Source organism: Anguilla anguilla, chromosome 2 (assembly GCF_013347855.1).
Source record: "Anguilla anguilla isolate fAngAng1 chromosome 2, fAngAng1.pri, whole genome shotgun sequence".
Lineage (NCBI taxonomy): Eukaryota > Metazoa > Chordata > Actinopteri > Anguilliformes > Anguillidae > Anguilla > Anguilla anguilla.
The window spans coordinates 17538320-17557249 of record NC_049202.1 but is presented as its reverse complement, the minus strand read 5'-3'; the positions used below and the strand labels follow the sequence as shown (position 1 = coordinate 17557249).

The window sequence follows — 18930 nt, the reverse complement described above, 5'->3', positions numbered from 1 at the left end:
TCAGAAATCAGATTGAGTCTTTGCTACTTGGCGTTGTCCTTTAAAATCGGAGCTCTGTCGCTTTTTAAAACTCGGTTTCATTACCAGCCCAGGATGTTTTAGCCCTCTAGGAGCTTCAGCCTCCCGCCTCCCGAGTCCCAACAGTTCGAAAAGGCTAACACCGACAACCCCCGCTACGAGGAAAGCGATACCAAGCCGGGAAGGGTACCGCCCAACTGTAGTTCCATTTACCCTAATGGCTGACAGAGTAGTGACGACGCAATGTAACCCTAAAAACGTCAATACCATTCGACAATATATCTGTCAATCAGAGGAAAACTATAGCCGAAGCCCTGTGTAAATATTCATAAGCAGGGCTTGGATAACATTGGTAAATTCGACACTCATTGGCTCGAGCCTCGCCACGCACACTGAAATAGTCCATTTGTGGGGCTTTATCAAGTATGCTTCTGAAATGACAGAGGAAACAGCCAAAGACCTTTATTTTTTGTCCGATGCTCTGTTTTTATGTGGGAAATCTTTTGACAGTACCACCACAATCGTCCAGAAATGTTTATGGAAAAAAATTAACGTCACTATATTATGTCGGTGGTCAATGATCAATTTTATAAGCGCTCTGAATGTTTCCGTAATGTAGCCCCCACGTGGCCTGTGACAGAAAGTTCAAGTCCTCAAACAAGGACAACCATGGAGGTCGCCATGTATAATGGCACATTAAGCCAGGAACGCAGAAAGAAAAGTTTGTTCTCGCATTTTGTCATTTCATATTATTTAAAATGTTGTTACCTAACTATACAGTAGCTTAACATTGGAAATAACACAACACATGTATAAGCAGGCTACATTCCCGTATAGCCTGTTTGTTACCACAGACGTTTTAAATAGGTAAATGTGTGATTATATGGATGCACACCAGTAAAGTAAACTTTGTGATTATATGGATGCACGCTAGAACTACACAGATTCTTGTTGAAGTGGGCAGCCGTTGCACCAGAAAAATGCGCAGCTAGCATAGTTGGTGTGGGCAGGCTGCAGTAGTCCAGTCCACCAGAGGAGTCACAGTTGCATGATGTCCTGCAAACCTGAACCCTCATTCCCTGGGTGATGGTGATGCTGTGGGTCTATGCAATGAATTACAGTTCAGTGGGTCTATGGCACAATCCATAGAAAAAAATATGGACAAAATGACTGTGACAGCACCCGTTTCATTTCCATAGGATTGTGAAAATCGTTTTGAAGCTGTGGAAGTCCCACTATGTTGTACAAATCGGAGCCAGAGACTTATACTTTCATGAAGTCCGGGCTGGGTACATATCGTCCACAGTATGCCCCAGTGCATTTGTTCTGCATTGAATGTCTTTGGACCCATCTCATGCATTTTTGCTGCAGTTAAAATATGCCTGCATCATACTTTCTCTCGGTTATCTTTGTTTTATATCATTGTCAAACCATCTTTATGGCACTTGTGACCTGCATGGAACAGAGAAGGTGTAAGTGAGACCCTCAAGTGTTAGAAGTATTTTCTAACTGAGGATAGGAGAGTTTGTTTTTACAGTCAATTACTGAAATAAATCATTCCATTCATGAGAGGAGATAAAAGGGGGAAAAGATCACAGATCACATGCATGTTTATGGTGTTTTTTTTCAGTTATTTTGTATATGGTGTCATAAACCATGAACTGTGGAAGAGGTCTTCTTTGTTGGCAGGCATTCATGTGTATCAATTTTTATTTTTTTTAACCAAAAGTGGTTGGCCATTTGGAACAAGAAAATCCTGGGGTGTATTTATGCATGTGAAATATATTCACATGCATAAATACCCGCATGTCCTCAGTGCTAAGGCCATTATTCTCCATCTTATCTTAACAGTTGTCTTTGTAATCACCATAGACTCTAGCCATCCATGTAATGCAAGGAACTCAACATCAGCCAACTAGATGATGAAGGTCACTTTTTTGTGGCTTCTATTTACTACATGCTTGTGTCCCATTATTTACTATGGGATTTTTTTTCTGTTGTCATTGCTGATTCATTCTTATGCTGTGCAAACTATTTCTGCTTCATATAGTGATTGATAATTAGTAAAACTATGGAAAACCTATGTGTGACTGTCTTATTCTGTAGAGGGAATCACCATGAGGGCAGGTTGGCTGCTATAGTATTTGTTAACTGACAGGATTAAAAAGCCAACCGGATGTTGATATAAGCTTTTAAACACTGAGACACACATTCTATTTAATGTTTTTAGAAAAATAGCCTATTCATTAGAACATTCAGATGAAATATATTTTCTCTTCAGATTTTCCCAGTTTTGCTAAATCAAACTATGGGACAAAGGTCATATTAATAACTATTGGGTACCTTGTAGCCATAGTAGTATGACATTACCCCTTCCTTCTGATTTTTACAACTGTTGCTGTGAGATGCATAAGAACCTTCATATAACTAGAAAACCTGAGCATAATAAAAAGTATAAATCTAAAAAGTACATGAATTTGATTTAAAAAAAAAAAAAAAATATGTGTATCTGAACCTGCTGTTTAATGATCTATAGAAAAATCTTTAAACATGCCTTTGGTTTTTTTAAATAAACTTACTTCACTGGCATTCAGTAGACACTCTTATCCAGACCACCCTACAGTGCAAACATACAGTAAGTTCAAAGATCAGGAATTTGCTAGTAATTTGCTAAAAGGGGAAAGAATTGTCTCAAGAAAGACAGCAAGTACATAAAGTGCAGACTCAACTGAAAGCTTATCAATTACCCAATTGAACAGTAAACAAACTTACAAAACTGCCCCAGTGCGTATTAAACTACATTAAATGAACAACAGCAAATAACCACAGGTACAAATAGAAGTTTCATCTCATCTGGTGTTGGGACTAGCTAAAAGCCCTAGAGAGAAGCAGGGCTGAAGAGCTGAGATGCTGCCTGAAGAAGTAGGTCCTCAGTCTGTATTGGTAGATGACCAACACCCCTGCTGTTCATACTTCTGTGTGAGGCTCAGTCCATCTCTGAGAGGCCAGAACCAGTTCAGTGGCCAGAACAGGCAGCAGATGTGACCAGGAAGTACAAGCTTGGCGAGAAGGTGGATGCTTTGGGGAGAAATAAGAAGCCCTGCTAGAGCCAACCTACATTTAAGTATGATGACAGCTATGTGCTCAACATCAACTACAAACATATTCCATTCTTAAATGGCTGATTACAATGTAAGTTACGCTTAGCACAAGTCTGCCCCCTACCACAGCACAAGGTGAACTTGGGGGGGGGGGGGGGGAAATCACCAGGAAGTTATTTGCGACAGTCCTCGTTTCCCTGGTGACGTGGCGCCGTATTCCGGAAGGTGTTTTTTTTGTAAGTAGCTAGCTAACTGGGAAATCCGAGTTGTTTTAGACATGGATCAAAAACTCCCATTGCATTTAGGGAGGTAAAATTTTAAAGACATGTTTCCAGCGTTGACACCGTCGTGGAGCAAAGCGTCGTTTTCCATCCATCTGTTTTAGGTAACGATACATTAGTTTTCTTGTTAGCATTAGCTAGCTGGTGTTCCTCAAAATACCGCTAGGCTAACGTTATTCACACTTGCCTTAACCGGTTAGCTCGCTAACGTTCCTTAGCTTGCGTATGATTGAGTTAATCGTATATTTTAGTCCTTGTTTTATGATCGAATATAGCTACTGCTCAGCTAGCTAGCTGATTTTACTTTATGTGATATGAATGACACAATTGTGAAAATTCGGTGTAAATGACAGCGCTTTAAAATGATTTTGACATCACAGACTACATGTCAGTTTGAAAATGAAGTTATGTAACGCTCATCTTATGATTATGATAGCCAGTTAGCTAAGTAGTCTTGGGCTTTTGAGTTAACTGAATACCAGCTCTTGCGTTTAATAAAATTAATTAGAGACTTGTAACGAGAGTCTTTAAGTTTACTTTCTTCCCACGCTTATAATCGCATGATTGAGGTTTAGTGCATCTACTTCAGCGTTTGAAGGACACCGCTTTTCCTGTCCCCTCCCTCTGAATTTTCCACAAATCCGGCCATCGCGGGAAACGAACAGCTGGGCCCACACAGAAAACACACCATCATGAGGAGGTGACAGCACGTGAAGTTCTACTGGCATATTCAGCCGAAACATATGGCAAGGTATTGTCCCATACCTGACATTAATTAGGGTTTAATTACAGCTCTAACGGTAATATACATGGACATGAATTTGTAATATAACTGGTTAGTCGGAATGTCATTGGTATTAAATGTGGAGACGTGCAGCATATAATCTGATTGATTGTGATCCCTAGCTTTGTTGATTTGAATTATAATGCACATCATCTATAAAAAGGCATTGTGGACTTCTGTCTCCCTGCCCCAGACTACCTAACTGCTGTGACAATAGATTGCAGGTCACAGTGTGGGCTAACAATGTGCTGTAGGAAAATTAACTGGGTTTATGAGAATGCATGATGACAAGAACATGGCATTCAACTCTCCACTTTGACTTCAGCCGAGATTATCCAGCACTGTGTCTAGTCTTTATACACCTCATAGGTATAGTAAGTTTCTTCTACTAAATATTTTTTATATCTAAATTGCTGCAGCTGTTATCAGAAACATTAGCAAAAACGTGTTAAAAAAAAGTGAAATACTTTTATGGTACATTTAACTTGATGCAAACCTTCAATATATGAAGAAAAAAAACTCTAAAATGGACATACAAGATTTTTGAACAACACTGGTGATAAACTTTAATATTGTAGAAATAAGCACCAAAACACCTTTTTTTCTACTTCGTTAGGCCCATGCACCCACTTGATTAGTTGTACCTGTTGGTTCTGAAGCTTGTTTTAGTTCTAAAGCTACTGTCTCTGGGCAGGAAAACATGTTCAATGTGAAATGCAAATTGCATGGTCACTTGTAAAATGTGAAAAGTCTTCATTGCTGCTCCGTGTAGGATCAGTTTCTCCTGCCTGCTGCCTGCCTCATGGCACTTCAGCCTGTCCCTGCTGGGGTGCGTGGCAAGACAGAGGGTCTTCTGTGCCATCTTCTTCACCTGCTTCCTCCTGCTCCTCCTGACCTTGTACCAGACAGACCACTGGGGCCCGGCACCCAGGGGCGGCCGTGTCAACAAGTGAGTCTTTCCCCGAGCAGGGTCCGGCTCCAGCCGGAGCCTGGGTCCCCTTTTCCCGGTAGAGTTAATCAAACAGGATTTGCGCGTTTGGAGTTGACATTGCGGGAGCTAGTTCCATAGATTAGCATGGGGAACTTTGTGCTGTGGATATGCGTGTGTAAGTTAAATTGTCAAAGCAAATAAAGTTAAGATATGTCTGAGGTTTCTCCTGGTAAAGGAAGCTTCTTATATAATGGTTGATGGTGCTGGACTCTGGACCTGAGGGTCATAAGGTCCATTCCCAGATATGCGTTTTACCTTTGTAAAAAGCTATTTTGATGTTTGTGGTTTATCTTAGTCTTCACCCTTGCGTGGACTACTTATATGTGATGTCTAAGGGAGTAGTACGCTATGTCTCCATTATCAGATTGTTCAAAAAAAATAAAACAAAGCACCAGTGGTTACTCTTAAAATGACCTATGGTGCCCTCCAAAATTATTCACAATCTTGATAGACATGCACACAAGGCTGTATAAAATGTACACCATGTGCAATGAGGTACATTGTATGGAAAATTAAATTATTTTATACCAATACAGTTGTTGAGAAAAAAATATTTAGACAAAAAGATTATACACAATTATACACGCTCCAAACGATTATTTAAAATAAATTAGACAAAAAGAAGCCTTTTTTTTTACATGCTTCTGAACTTTCAGTCTAAGGCAACTGTATTGGGTTACATATATAAATCCATGGCTTCCTGTTTCACCGGTCTAAGAAAGAGATAAGAAGTATTTGAAACCTGTGTGTCATGCTTACGCATGGGGCAAGGAAAAGAACTCTCACCAGACAGATAAATGGTTGTTGACCTTCTCAAGTTAAAAGACAAACAAATAAAAAACAAAAGATACACTACTTAGCCAAACGTATGTGGGCACACAAAGACCACACCCAAATGTGCTTGTTGAACATCTCATTCCAGTTCTATAACAGCCTCCACTCTTCTGGGAAGGCTTTTCACTTGATTTTGGAACATGACTGCAAGGATTTGCTTCCATTCAGCCACAAAGCATTAGTGAGGTGGGGCACTGATGTTGGGAAATAAGGCCTGGTTCACAGTCTGTGTTCTAGTTCATCCCAAAGGTGTTAGATGGGGTTGAGGTCAGGGCTCTGGGCAGGCCAGTCAAGTTCTTTCACACCAAACTTGGCAAAACCAGTTCTTTATGGACCTCACTTTGTGCATGGGGGCATTGTCATGCTGAAACAGGAAAGGGAGGGCCTTCCCCAAACTGTTGCCACAAAGTTGGAAGCATACAATTCCCTCGAATGTTATTGTATGCTGTAGCATTATGATTTAAATTCACTGGAACTAAGAGGCCTAGCCCAAACCATTAAAACAGCCCTTGACCATTATTCCTCCTCCACCAAAGGTAGCATTCTCCTGGCATTTGCCAAACCGAGATTCATTCGTCAGACTGCCAGATAGTGAAGCATGATTCGTCACTCCATTACCTGCTTTTTACTGCTCCACTGTCCAATAGCGGTGTGCTTTACACCAGTCCAGCTGACACTTGTCATTGCGCATGGTGATCTTAGGCTTGTGTGTGGCTGCTTGGCCATGGAAACCCATTTCATGAAGCTCTCGAAGAACAGTTCTTGTGCTGAGGTTGCTTCCAGAGGCAACCTGAAACTCGGTAGTGAGTGTTGCAGCTGAAGACCGATGATTTTTATGCGCCACGCCCTACAGCACTCGCCGGTCCTGTTCTGTGACCACGTGTGCCCTACCGCTTCACGCCTGAGCTGCTGTTGCTCCTCGATGCTTCCACTTCACTGCACTTCCAGTTGAGGGGGGCAGCTCTAGCAGGGCAGAAATTTGACTGACTTGTTGATAAGGTGCCATCCTACGACAGTGCCACATTGAAAGTCACTGAGCTCTTCAGTACGACCCATTCTACCGCTAATGTGTGTCTGTGGAGATTGAATGGCTGTCTGTTTGAGTTTATGCACTTGTTAGCAAAGGGTGTGGCTGAAGTAGCCAAACCCACTAATTAGAAGGGGTGTCCACATACTTTCGGCCATGTAGTGTACCACGGTGTACTGTTTGGTCAGTAATGACGAATGAGGAGCAGTGGTTAGTCTGCCTGTTAGAGGACTTAAGTGCTCTCCCCAGCACAGCTTACTCAGTGAGGTAGATTTGGAACGCTAAGAAACATTGAAGGGGCACAAGCATGTCTCAGAGTCAACCAAGAAACGGACTGACCACATAATTATGGTTTTGCTGTTTTTTTCCTTCTCAGTCTCCAGACTCGAACCCGAAGAACATTTGTTTTTGGAATTAAAGATGGCAGTCCACAAGCATATCTTGTGAAGTAGGCTATCTGAAAGATCTTGAAAGATTCTGAGTGAAAGGTGGTCTAAGAAAAAGTGTTATTTTGATTGATTTCACTGAATCATTAAAATTGAATATTTTCTACATGTCAGAGACCTAAAATATATCTCATTGCTTGTACAATGTTTTATTTGATCATCTTAACCAAAAGTGGCAGAAACTTGCATAAATTCAATCTCTCTTTTGACCTTTGTAACCTTGACTTTTTGTCATACTATGCATATTTATTTGTTTTTAAGAGGTGTTAAGGCATTAATTGATATAAAGTGCTTCATTAGGTGAGGTTACCCATTATTAGCGGACTGAAATCATCTACATGGCTTTAAAAGAAACTCAACGGGGTAGCTCATGTGATGTTTGTGCGTGAGTAGACCGATAGCTCCCTCATGTGGAAGGTGCCCCTTCCTGTGACCTCATCATCTTTGTAAGAAGGTAATCGTCTTTGTGAGAGGGGCCTTAACCACTCCGGGACCCACCTGACCGATCCTTTTGCTAACGCAGTCTGCGTCTCCACCTCCCCCCCCCCCCCCCCCCCTTTCACTTCAGCCGGGAAGAAAGAAACTAGCTAATTTGACCGAAAATGGAGCTAATCCGTTTCCTTGCCCCCGCCCGTGGTCAGCTAATCTCGTTTACATCTCTACGGCCGGCCAAGCGCCCTCCGAGACGGCGGTGTCGGGTTTCTGCCGACAGAGAGGAATAAAGTGTTAATTTCTGCTTGCGTGAACAGATTCCTCCGGCGCTGATCGAGTTTAGGCCGATTGTGCTGATTAACGGCATCGATCTCTCGGGCCAGACAAGTGGAGCACCCACTAGGGGAGGCGCTGGTTTTTTCTGCCCTGACCCTAATGCGTATCAGCTTGCCCTCGAAGAGGTGCTGCGGGCAGATGTTGGGAAACCCAAGATCGGTAATAGAGGGCTGACTCCTTGCTATGCACCCCTCAAAAGGCCCTGCTCCACCATTGGGGAATAGGCCTAATATTTCACATCGTAAGCAAAACAAGGTGCATTGATCAAGTCTGAGTGACAGTTAACTACTTTACTTGGGTTTGTGTAACTGTTCTTTGCCCCCCCCCCTCACATGCACACACACACACGTTTCCCTTAAACATTTACATGAAATATATAATATAGACTACAGCAATCAGATTTTGTTTTTTGTGTATTCTCATTGCTTAACTAAAGAAAAAAGCACTCTGATTCATGTCACAGCTGTTATATGGCTAAGATGATACGATAGGCTCCCAAGCTTATTTCCTCATGTTTTTGCAATGACTAATGGAATTTTTGTAGTTTACAGTGGAATGTGTACAGTACAGTATCGTATGCTTCAAAGTATTAACAGGCAGGTTGTGTACCCGTACCTGTGTTTGTTCTGATTCTGTTCTGAATCTTTTCCAACCTTGTTTATATGGCTACCTCACTTCCCACAGTTCCACAAAATGTGTGTCTGTACTGCCGTTTGCCTCTGAAAAAGTCCCTGTTATATGAAAAATTCAGAATAATTTACCAAATCAATGTGTACCTGCCATGTATTGCGTTACTTGTCAGTCAGTTGCCATCCACCAATGTTTTGCGTGTGCAGTGTTAGCATGGTGGCTAAGTGATAGCTTGTGTGTCCCTTGGCGCAGGTATCTGTCTATTGTTGAGAACATGGAGGCGACAGATGTGCTGAACCCCTTGCTGAACTACGGGATAGTGGTGGACTGCGGCAGCAGCGGCTCGCGGGTCTTCGTGTACTACTGGCCCCCGCACAACGGCAACCCCCACACCCTCCTGGACATCCGGCAGATGAGGGCGCAAGACCACACCCCCGTGGTCAAGAAGATTAAGCCAGGTGAGGGGGGTGCCTCTGAGCTGGTGACCGCTGCGTGACTGAGGAGGAGGCATGAGGGTGGGAAGCATTCATGTGTCCGCACTGTGGTTTTAACTGTGGCTATAAAGCTAGTCTGGCTAATACTGTGCATACCAAGCTGTTATCTTCAGGACAGATGAGAGCCATGGTACTTTGGACTTCTAGCAAAACGGTATCCAAGTGGTTTCTGTGGTAACGTGGCACGTGTCACAAATCTGTACGTTGATTGCATTTTTCCCCCCCTTTCCTGTACAGTAGGATGTGTCATTGGCTTTCATACGCAAATTAGCTGTGTGTTTGGGGAGAGGTGGTTTCCCCTTTGAAAGTTGCCGTATCTCACCCGTCCATCCAGGATATAGCAATTATAGTTCTTCACGAGTACGGAGATTCTCTAAATAGCCGAGACGTTACGTCAGTCGCAGGCGTGTGAAAAACGAAACTTCTCTTTCTAGTGCGGACGGGCCTAATGCTTGGTGTTTGTATCTGGCCTTGCTGTAGGCATTTCCACGTTGGCGCTCACCCCCGAGAAAGCCAGCGACTACCTCCACCCCCTGCTGAGCTTCGCGGCGGCTCACATACCCAAGAAGAAGCACAGGGAGACGCCTTTGTACATCCTGTGCACTGCAGGCATGAGGCTCCTGACTGACAGGTTGGCCTCTTCATTTAAAAAAAAAAAAAAATTAGGCTAACTTCTGCCCAACCCCGTTCCTGGAGATCTACCCTCCAGGAACGGGTTTTCATTTGAACCCTAACTTGGCACACCTGACTCTCATAATTAGCAGCTCAGCGTGATCGGTAACTGTTGATTGATGTGTGCTTTGTTAGGGTTGGAGTGAAGTGTACCTGTGGCCTAGATCTTCAGGAACAGGGTTGGGCACCTCTGATGTAGGCTAAGAGTCTTCATGTAGGGCAGCAACCACGGATTTTATTTTTTATTTCACTGAGATGTTTCATGTTAAGCCACTTGCTCTGGGGTACAGCAGCAGTTTTTGAACCAGCAATCTCTGAGTTCACTTAATGTTATTCTGCATAGTACGTATCGCTCAGTATTTCAGAATGAGTGATATGTACTGGATTAACACAGGAATTTTCATTGCCTGTGTTTACTTATTTCTCTGTTGGGGATGGGTAGCTCAGACATTGACACTGGTTCACTGGTCTATTTCTGTGCCTTCTGTGGTTTTAATGAGAAGTTGTTCTGTATTCCTGCAGTTAAGCAGTTGTGAACTGAAAGGACACCATGTGAACAGCAGGAATTCTGAATATGCAAAAACAGTTTCGGTTGCAAAACCTGTATTCTGTCACCATTTGTCCTTAACTTACAAGTAAATGCAAGCATTTCACTTTCAATTGGTCAGCTCGCTAAACTGTGTTTGTAAAGGAAAAAATGATTGCGGTTAACTGCTGGTCAAAGTTAAGGACGAATGCTGATTGAATCCCGGCCTAAGTCTGCCCTTTCTTTCATATTTATTTCTTATTCAAATCATTTTGATTTAAGGGCAGATACAATCTGTGGTTCTCAAACAATGCTGTTCTGTGGAGCTCCATTTATTGCCAGTGGCTCTGGCCTCAGTCGGATGTGATATGTGGTTAAAATGAGGAAGTGATAGAGTTGTGCAGTTGTCGTGACAACAGTCCGTTGAATTAACCACCGGTCTCCTCTGCGTTCCAGCCAACAGGCCGCCATCCTGGAGGACCTGGTTACAGACGTGCCAGTGGAGTTTGACTTCCTGTTCTCCAGCTCGCATGCAGAGGTGATCTCTGGGAAACAGGAAGGTAGGAAGGTCACAGCGCCCCTTGGAATGGAACACCTCCCGACCGCAGTAGCAGCACTGGTGCACACCCGTGCGCAGTTTGCGTTCGCTCGCTTACGCCTCTGCTTCTCTCCCCAGGTGTGTACGCATGGATTGGAATTAACTTTGTGTTGGGCCGCTTTGACCATGCTGAAGAGGGTGAGTGTGTGATAATCGGGTCAAAAGGGAAGACACACCAGGGATATGGAAAACTCGAAACCATTTTGAGAAGTCGCTTTCTTAAAGATCGACTGGTCTCCTTTCACCAAATCCAAACTGTGAAACTGAACCTGTGGTCTGTATCAGTCAACCGCAAACAGTGACCAGTTCAAGGGTTCACTGCCCTCAGGAGCGTCACATTGTCAGACTGGTTCTTGAGATTGTGTGTAATGCCTTCTGCCTATTTACAAGCACTTTTTTGTTTTGTGTAATTTCCTGCCTTGTAATGTTTACTTAGACAGATTGATGGAAATCATACTGATAACAATGACCATGACCTTGGAGTCATATATGTGATACAACGTGCACTAGCAGTTTCATAATTCCGCTGACCTTTTCTCATTTTATATTGAGGATATCTTATAGTGAAATTAGTCTGCTGTTTTTTGTATAGGCAGTTAAATTACATGGGAGTGTATACATTTCAAAGGGCATTATAAGTTGCCCAGACTTTCTTTCTGTTATATTTTTTATTATTGTTTCTACCAATGACATGCTGTTCACCCACAGTCCACCACATGTCAGTGAAAGACATGCCTCTCTTCTGATACTAGCTCTCTCCTGTAGTACTATGTGGACTGTAGGGTGTAATATAATCAACTGGATCAAAGAAGTGTGCAAAGTTCAGCTGCACTGCTCCTGGTTTGCAGGTGTGAGTGGAATAATGGTACCTTGAAGCATAATTGCCGACTCAAAATTGGGCAGAGGAAAGGGGGGAAAGGAACTAGAGTATATGAAATATTGAGAAAAAATGGTTGTGTCCTGAAGGGGAAGAGGCAGTGGTCGAAGTTACTACCGGAGGGCAAAACCAGGAGCCAATCAGCCGGCGGCGCACTGTGGGTATCATTGACATGGGCGGAGCCTCGCTGCAGATAGCCTATGAAGTGCCCGGTGCCATTTCCTTCAGCTCACCTGAGCAGGTAAGGCCTGATTGTGTGAGCCTGTGTGAGTGTTAATCCTCTGCCCTTCCTTAGTCTTCATTTGCTAAGCCTTAATAAATGATGCGTCATATCTTTCATAGCTTTTGTACCAGGAACCCATTTGGTTGCCCTTCTTTCTACTTTTCTTAGGGCTTCTATATGCTTTTTGTAGTGTGGTACCAGTAACTGCACATAATGCTTTAAAGTTAAAATACATCAGAAAATAACCTCCACTGAATTATTTTGGTACTTCTTATTGTAAGTCACAGCACTCGGTTGGCCTTTTAAAGTTTTTTTTATGGCTACAGCACTTTTCCTGCAAGGCATTACATAAAAAATGTACTCTTGAGAGGAAGTAACCCCATACAAAAAAATATTCACAGTCACCATATGTTCATGCTCAATGTTGTTAATCATTCTGCTATTTATAGTATCCCACTGCTTTCCAGGAGCTATCACATAGTAAGTGGAAATAATCTCTGGGAATACTATTAATAATATTATTTATTCTTACCAATTGGCTCCAACAATATTTTTTTCTAGTTTTCTGCAGTTTTTCCGACAATTGTTTTTTTAATTTTATTTTACTTTTCCGTAGTTTTTGTTTTATACTTTTTGTTATTCAGTCTGGAAAAAGGGCGGGGTTACAGTTTGAATGCGAGAAGTGCTATGCTGAATGATACGGTTCGATTGGTCGAGTGCCCTTCAGGGTTGTTGGGCGTGGCCTAACCGTGCACTTCCCCCCCCCCCCCTCCCAGGAGGAGGCGGCGAAGAGCCTGCTGGCGGAGTTCAATCTGGGCTGCGACGTGGAGCACACGCAGCACGTCTACCGCGTCTACGTCACCACGTTCCTGGGCTTCGGCGGCAACATGGCCCGCCAGCGCTACGAGGATGACCTCATCAACGCCACGCTGTCTAAGAACAGGTATGACACGCACCAAGTTAACAATAACAGCGCACTGCTTAAAAGCAGGTATCGCACGCACACAGGTGTTGAGTAAGAGCTCATTATCTGAGATCAGGCAGAACACTCCTGTGCGTTCAGTATTGGTTTCTTTTCACTTCTTTTCACTCTAGAAAAAAAGATTCTTTTCACTCTACAACGTTGTTGTTCCCACCTCCCGTCACTGCACTGAGAACAAATTCAGACACGGTACAGTTAACAGTACACTGCACACGAGACACACAGGCATTCAGCAAGAAGTGGCTTTTGGACCTCTCAAATTTTTGGGTGCACCAGTCTTCCACAAGGTGGCGCCTGCTGCATCATTGAAACGTTCAGGAAGGGTTTGCATGGTGTACCTACGGTAAAACAAAAAATAAATTATGGGTGAATGCAACATCTGTATAAATAATTTAAAATAAATAAAAATATAAATACGAATGCCACATCTGTATAAATACTCCATTAGAGTGTCTCTTTAAAAAAGTTCTGAATGAGAGGTGAAAACTATACCTTGAGCAAAATGTGAGCCTTTTTTCCTGTTTGATATCCCAACTTGGCAAAGACGTATATTTTGTTTTAAAAGCATCAGGCTTTTCCAGGCTGTCTGTATGCACAGGTTCCAGTAACTTTTTGTGACTAAAAAAATACAAACAAATAAAATGTGTTTTTATTTCCATGGTCATTATTGACAGCCAGCAGAGGATGGGTTCCCCCCTTTATAGCCGGGTTCCTCCCAAGATTTCTTCCCATTGGAGAGTTTTTTATGCTGCCGTTTGAGGGTTTTTCTCCCCACTGGAAGTTTTTTTTTTTACCTCGTGTGCTTGCTATTTGGGGGTTCAGGCCAGGTTTTTACTCGGTTCTTGCTCTGTTTTTGCTCTTTTTTTTTGCCACTCTATAAAGCATCTTTGTGACAGCTTTCTGTAAAAAGCGCCATACAGACAGAATTGATTTGATTTGCCGTTAGGCTGACTGGAGATACGACGGGCACAGGGGAGTCTACCCCCTACCTGGACCCGTGCCTGCCCAGGGGCCTGTCGGAGACGGCGCAGCGGGGGGGCCGGGCGGCGTACCTGCGCGGCCAGGGGGACTGGCCCCGGTGCCAGGCGGCGGTGAGGCCCTTCCTGGGCCTGCACAACGGCACGCTGTCCCTCCGGGGGGTCTACCAGGCCCCCATCGACTTCCGCAACAGCGAGTTCTACGGCTTCTCCGAGTTCTACTACTGCACGGAGGACGTCCTGCGCATCGGGGGCCAGTACGACAGCGCCAAGTACGCCAAGGCCGCCACGGTGAGCCTCGTCCGCGCCCGTTTCCGAGACGGGCACTGCCAACGACGATGTTGTAAACTGTGGCTTTTAATATTTGGTCTGTTGCAGATTGCGATGAGGCTATTTTGAGAATTCTCTTCTAGAAAGTTCTGTCTCTTCCTCTCAATGTGATAAGTGTCTGAAAATGTCGTTTTCTTCCTCTGATGCAGGACTATTGCGCCACTGAGTGGTCAACGTTAAAACAGCGGCTGGACAGCAAGCTCTACTCTTCACAAGCTGACCTCTCCAGACTGAAGTATGATTATTTAACGTGTGAGTGTGTGTGAGTGCGTGTGTGTGTGTGTGTGTGTGTGTGTGTGTGCACCTGTGAATGCATGCCTGTGGACATGGATGTTATATGCCCTCTAACTCTCTCTTGCATCAACTTCTCTCTGTTCCCTCTTCTCTCTTGTGGCATTCTCCGATTGGTCCATGGCCCTGTGCCCCGCCCCCCTCGTGTTTCCTTAGGTACCAGTGCTTCAAGTCGGCCTGGATGTACGAGGTCCTGCACTCCGGGTTCCGCTTTCCTCAGGATTACCCCAGCCTGAAGACGGCTCAGCTCGTCTATGACAAGGAGGTGCAGTGGACCCTTGGAGCCATGCTGTTTAAAACACGCTTCATGCCACTCAGGTAACCCCGGCTCCACCCCTTTTTCACACCTTGCCACTTGGGTAACCCCCTCCCCCCCCCCCCCCCCCCCCCAATCCTGTCAGTTGTCAGGACAGAAAGCCCCGGCCCTCTGCTATATGAACTATATGCTACGCGTGCTTGATGACTCATTCATGTCAGTCGCAGCTGTTATGAATGAATTACCCCCAAGCCCTTTGGAAGCTCAGCTCCGCCTCCTAGAGTAAATAAAGCGACGTAGGAATCCTGTCGTGGCATATCGGGCATGCCTGCTGCGGCCTCATGCTGGTCAAAGAGCATTTCCCTTTCTCCCTCCCTTTCCCTCCCTCGTTTTCCTCCCGTTTCTCTCTCCCCCCGTTTATTTCTTCACTTCTCTCTGTCCACCTTTTTTTTTTCTTTCTCTTCTGACCGTGTTTCACTCAAGTTCAGGATCGAATGAGCTGCATTAGCACTGCAAGAGCATGGTTATGTTGCCAAACCAGTGAGAAAGCACAAGGAAACATATTTAATGATCTTTATAAGTAAACATACATTGTAAGAGAAATACAGTACTTGTTTCTCTCTATCCCCTACTTATCCCCCCTCCTTCTCATCTCATATTTTCTCTCAACTTAAAGTTCAGGTCACTTTATGTGCATAACACATGCATACTTCTAAATGAACAAAAATATTCAGAGATATCGCTTTCCAAATTTCTCTCTCTCTCTACCATTCTTGCCAGTCTGTTTTTAGGATTTTTCTTTTTGTGTAGTTTTTAAATAGTTTTTTTTGTTGTTTTGTTTTTTTCCAGATTTGTCATATGGGTTAATATTTCATGTTAGGTAAATGTTTTTTCCGTAACAGAAGTAATCAGGGCCCTGTTTCACAAGGCAGGATTACTGAGTTAACTGTATAACCGCGCTGAGTAAAACCCGGAACAGCTCTTTCCTCTTCAGTCCATGTTCCAGATTTGGTCCGGGTTTTACTCGGTGCACTTATCCAGCTCGGTAATCCTGCTTAGTGAAATCCCCACCAGGTTTACCTAATGAAGGGGAAGTAAGGCCTCTCTCTCTCTCTCTCTCTCTCTCTCTCTCGGTTGTGGCCCTCAGGGACCGCCAGCAGGAGGCCTTCCGCCAGTCGCACCCCAGCTGGCTGCGCGCCTCCTTCGTCTACAACCACTACCTGTTCTTCGCCTGCATCCTGGTGGTGCTGCTGGCCATCCTGCTCTACATCCTCCGCCTGAGGCGCATCCACCAGAGGGAGCTGCGCCAGGCCGAGGCCCTGGACCTGCTGTGGGCCGAGGAGGGGGAGGTGCTCATCGCCTGAGGGGGGGAGGTGCCGCTGGGCCAGAGGGTGGGGCTAGGCTGGGCTGGGCTGGGCTGGGCTGGGCTGGGCGGGGAGGATACGGATCAGGAAGAGGAAGAGACGGGAGCCCCTCCCGGAAAGCAACGGGACAGCGGGGTTTCGTTCACGCCCCCACAGCGACCTTGAGCCAATCAAAAGTCAGCGGTGTTAGCAGTGCTGTGTTCTCCATTGCACAAAGCAGCAATCGTTGTAAATCAGGGTGACATCGATAGTCTGTCTGGCGGTTCCTATTTTGTAGTTCCGTGAAGTCTCCTTTCATTCGTCTCAGAGACATTTCAGAGAAATTTCAGATGAAGTGTGGGTAGCGACTGACGCTAGGAGGAGGTCGATATGTCGGCAGTAGGGAAATGCCCGACATGGAGGACGGTGGGAGGGTGCTGACCGCGTCGAGTAGAGGGACCGTGACCTCCTCCAACCTCGCCATCGACACGAAACTATGCGGAGGACGAGTCCTTGACGTTTCCCCGGAGGGAACCGCGGGACGATAAACCAATCAGGGAGATCCCGGCAGATGTGAACAGCAACACCCATTTTTTGAACAGGAGCGGCCATTTTAATCGTGCTTCTCTTTTTTCCATTTCCCCCGGCCCGCCGCGGAGCCGCGCGGGGGAAGTGCCGGGTCCGTTTCCCGGTCGCGTCGGAACTCTGGAGGCCGCGGCCGGTCCCTCGTGCCCTTCGTCGTTTCGCGGCGGACGAGGGCCCGAGCCGAACCGCCCCCCTCTGCGTGCCAGCGGGTCCCCAGCGCGCCAACCGGATAAACTGTGGCTGCTGACGGGAAGTCCGCGTTCCAGCTTCCGTGTCGCTCGGGCGACCGCGAGCCGGCGTTAGCTACGATCCGTTAGCGTCCGGCGCACGGCGGCCCGAAGCGGAAGCCGATCGGAGAGTCCCGTTTCTCTGGGCAGAAGCTGCCATGATGAGCCCACACTAGACTGCTGCTGCTCGTGCCAGAGACCGCCTCCGTGACAGGAGCGGAACAGCCCTGTGTAATTATGACTGAAACGTTGTGGTGGATTGCAGGCCAGTAGTACAATTTTGTGCGCCATTTTTTTTTTTGTTTTGTTTTTTTTCTTCAAATGCAGCGAGCTTTGTTTGATGAAAGGATGTTAATTTTGGTAAATTGTAACAAGTAGGTTTTGACTATTTCGCGGATCTGATGGACTGTAATTGATATTATGTGTTCGGGTAATTTATGAGCCAATGCAACAGTGCGGCATTCCATTGTAAATGTGTGCATTCCTACAGTCGGCCTTTGTTTTTTATTTGTTTCTTTGCTCTTGCTGTTGGCAGGACTGTAATTGTCGTGTCAGTTCTGTGACAGGCTGGTTTCAGACCGCGACGAATGGATTGCAGAGTCCAGCAGAGGTCTTGACCTGGTCATTATTTCGGTCGGACCTTCCTGGAAGCAGCCTGTAATCAGGCTGTGGCGAGTCGTCTCCTTTTCAACCGTTTAATTTAGCTTCTGTGAGAACAGGAGCAGCAGTCCCTCCGTTTCTTACCAAGCGGTATTTGTGTCCAGGTGTTTACACGTTTTTGACGCTGGTTTCTAAAATGGCTACGACAGGAAAAACCCTATGCGACGGGTTCGCGTTCTGTCGGTTCGAAAGTGCTGTTTATAGACTGCTAGCTGCGTTTCAGGCAAAAATGTGCTAAATGTGGAGTCCCCCGATCTTTCCTGTCACTCAGTCTCTCGATTCTGTACACCCTCGTCCAAAAACATTTCTAAATGTACACTTAAAGGTGTGCTGCGGCATTAAATTTTACAATTTTCAAAGACCCTTGGAGATGTAGGGGACCCGTAGGCTCCATTTGGGTTGTTGGACCAACGGCTGTTGATGTAATGCCCTCAGGAGTGTGGGTTGTTGATTAAAGGATTAAAGATAGCTTTAAGGAAATCATTGGTGATCTGGGCACTGTGCAATGTGAACTTGAGCAAAGGGACCAATAACATGAAGTGTTTAAAAAATCAAGACAAAATGTATTGTTGTGATATGTTGTATTAAATTTTTAATTCAGTTTTTAAAAAAGTTTGGTTTTTGGTTTGTTTATTTTTGTCTTCTCTGCCTGCATGGCTGAGAAAATGCTTGAGTAATGCTTGAATATGGGAAACACAAACTTTGTTGTGATAGAATTTCAATCAGTGACATCAGCTATCATCTATAAACTGGTTAGCGTAATTGCTACATTTTTTATTATAACCGTGAAATGTTTTTACTAAAGTGTGTAAGGTAATTCATTTGAAAAGGTCCTTGGAAAGAAATTGTACCAAAAAGTATCGTACTTTAACTTTTACATTAAAAATTCTGTCTGAACTCTGTCTGTGGGTCAGAGTCCATCCCCACTTTTGTGACAGGAAGTTGCCAGACTTAAGAGGGTACCTCCACACCAAAAGACTAATCCATTGCAAAGAGGGCAGAAACCTTT

General features: G+C 44.8%; 1 protein-coding gene across 2 annotated transcripts; it reads left to right on the top strand.

The window, feature by feature from the left end:
- Positions 1–3311: 3311 nt before the first annotated feature.
- On the top strand, positions 3312–18818 carry LOC118220314 (ectonucleoside triphosphate diphosphohydrolase 7-like). Of its 2 annotated transcripts, none has more exons than XM_035404131.1 (13): positions 3312–3504; positions 4066–4151; positions 4957–5133; positions 9133–9338; positions 9855–10005; positions 11029–11132; positions 11249–11308; positions 12137–12288; positions 13047–13213; positions 14199–14520; positions 14709–14794; positions 15007–15168; positions 16254–18818. In XM_035404131.1, exons 2-13 carry the CDS (start codon positions 4144–4146, stop codon positions 16468–16470), a joined length of 1812 nt encoding a protein of 603 aa, XP_035260022.1. In that variant the 5' UTR covers positions 3312–3504; positions 4066–4143; the 3' UTR covers positions 16471–18818. The 2 variants fall into 2 exon arrangements, with proteins under 2 accessions (XP_035260022.1, XP_035260023.1); XM_035404132.1 differs by having other exon boundaries at positions 3990–4151.
- The last annotated feature ends 112 nt before the right edge of the window (positions 18819–18930 follow it).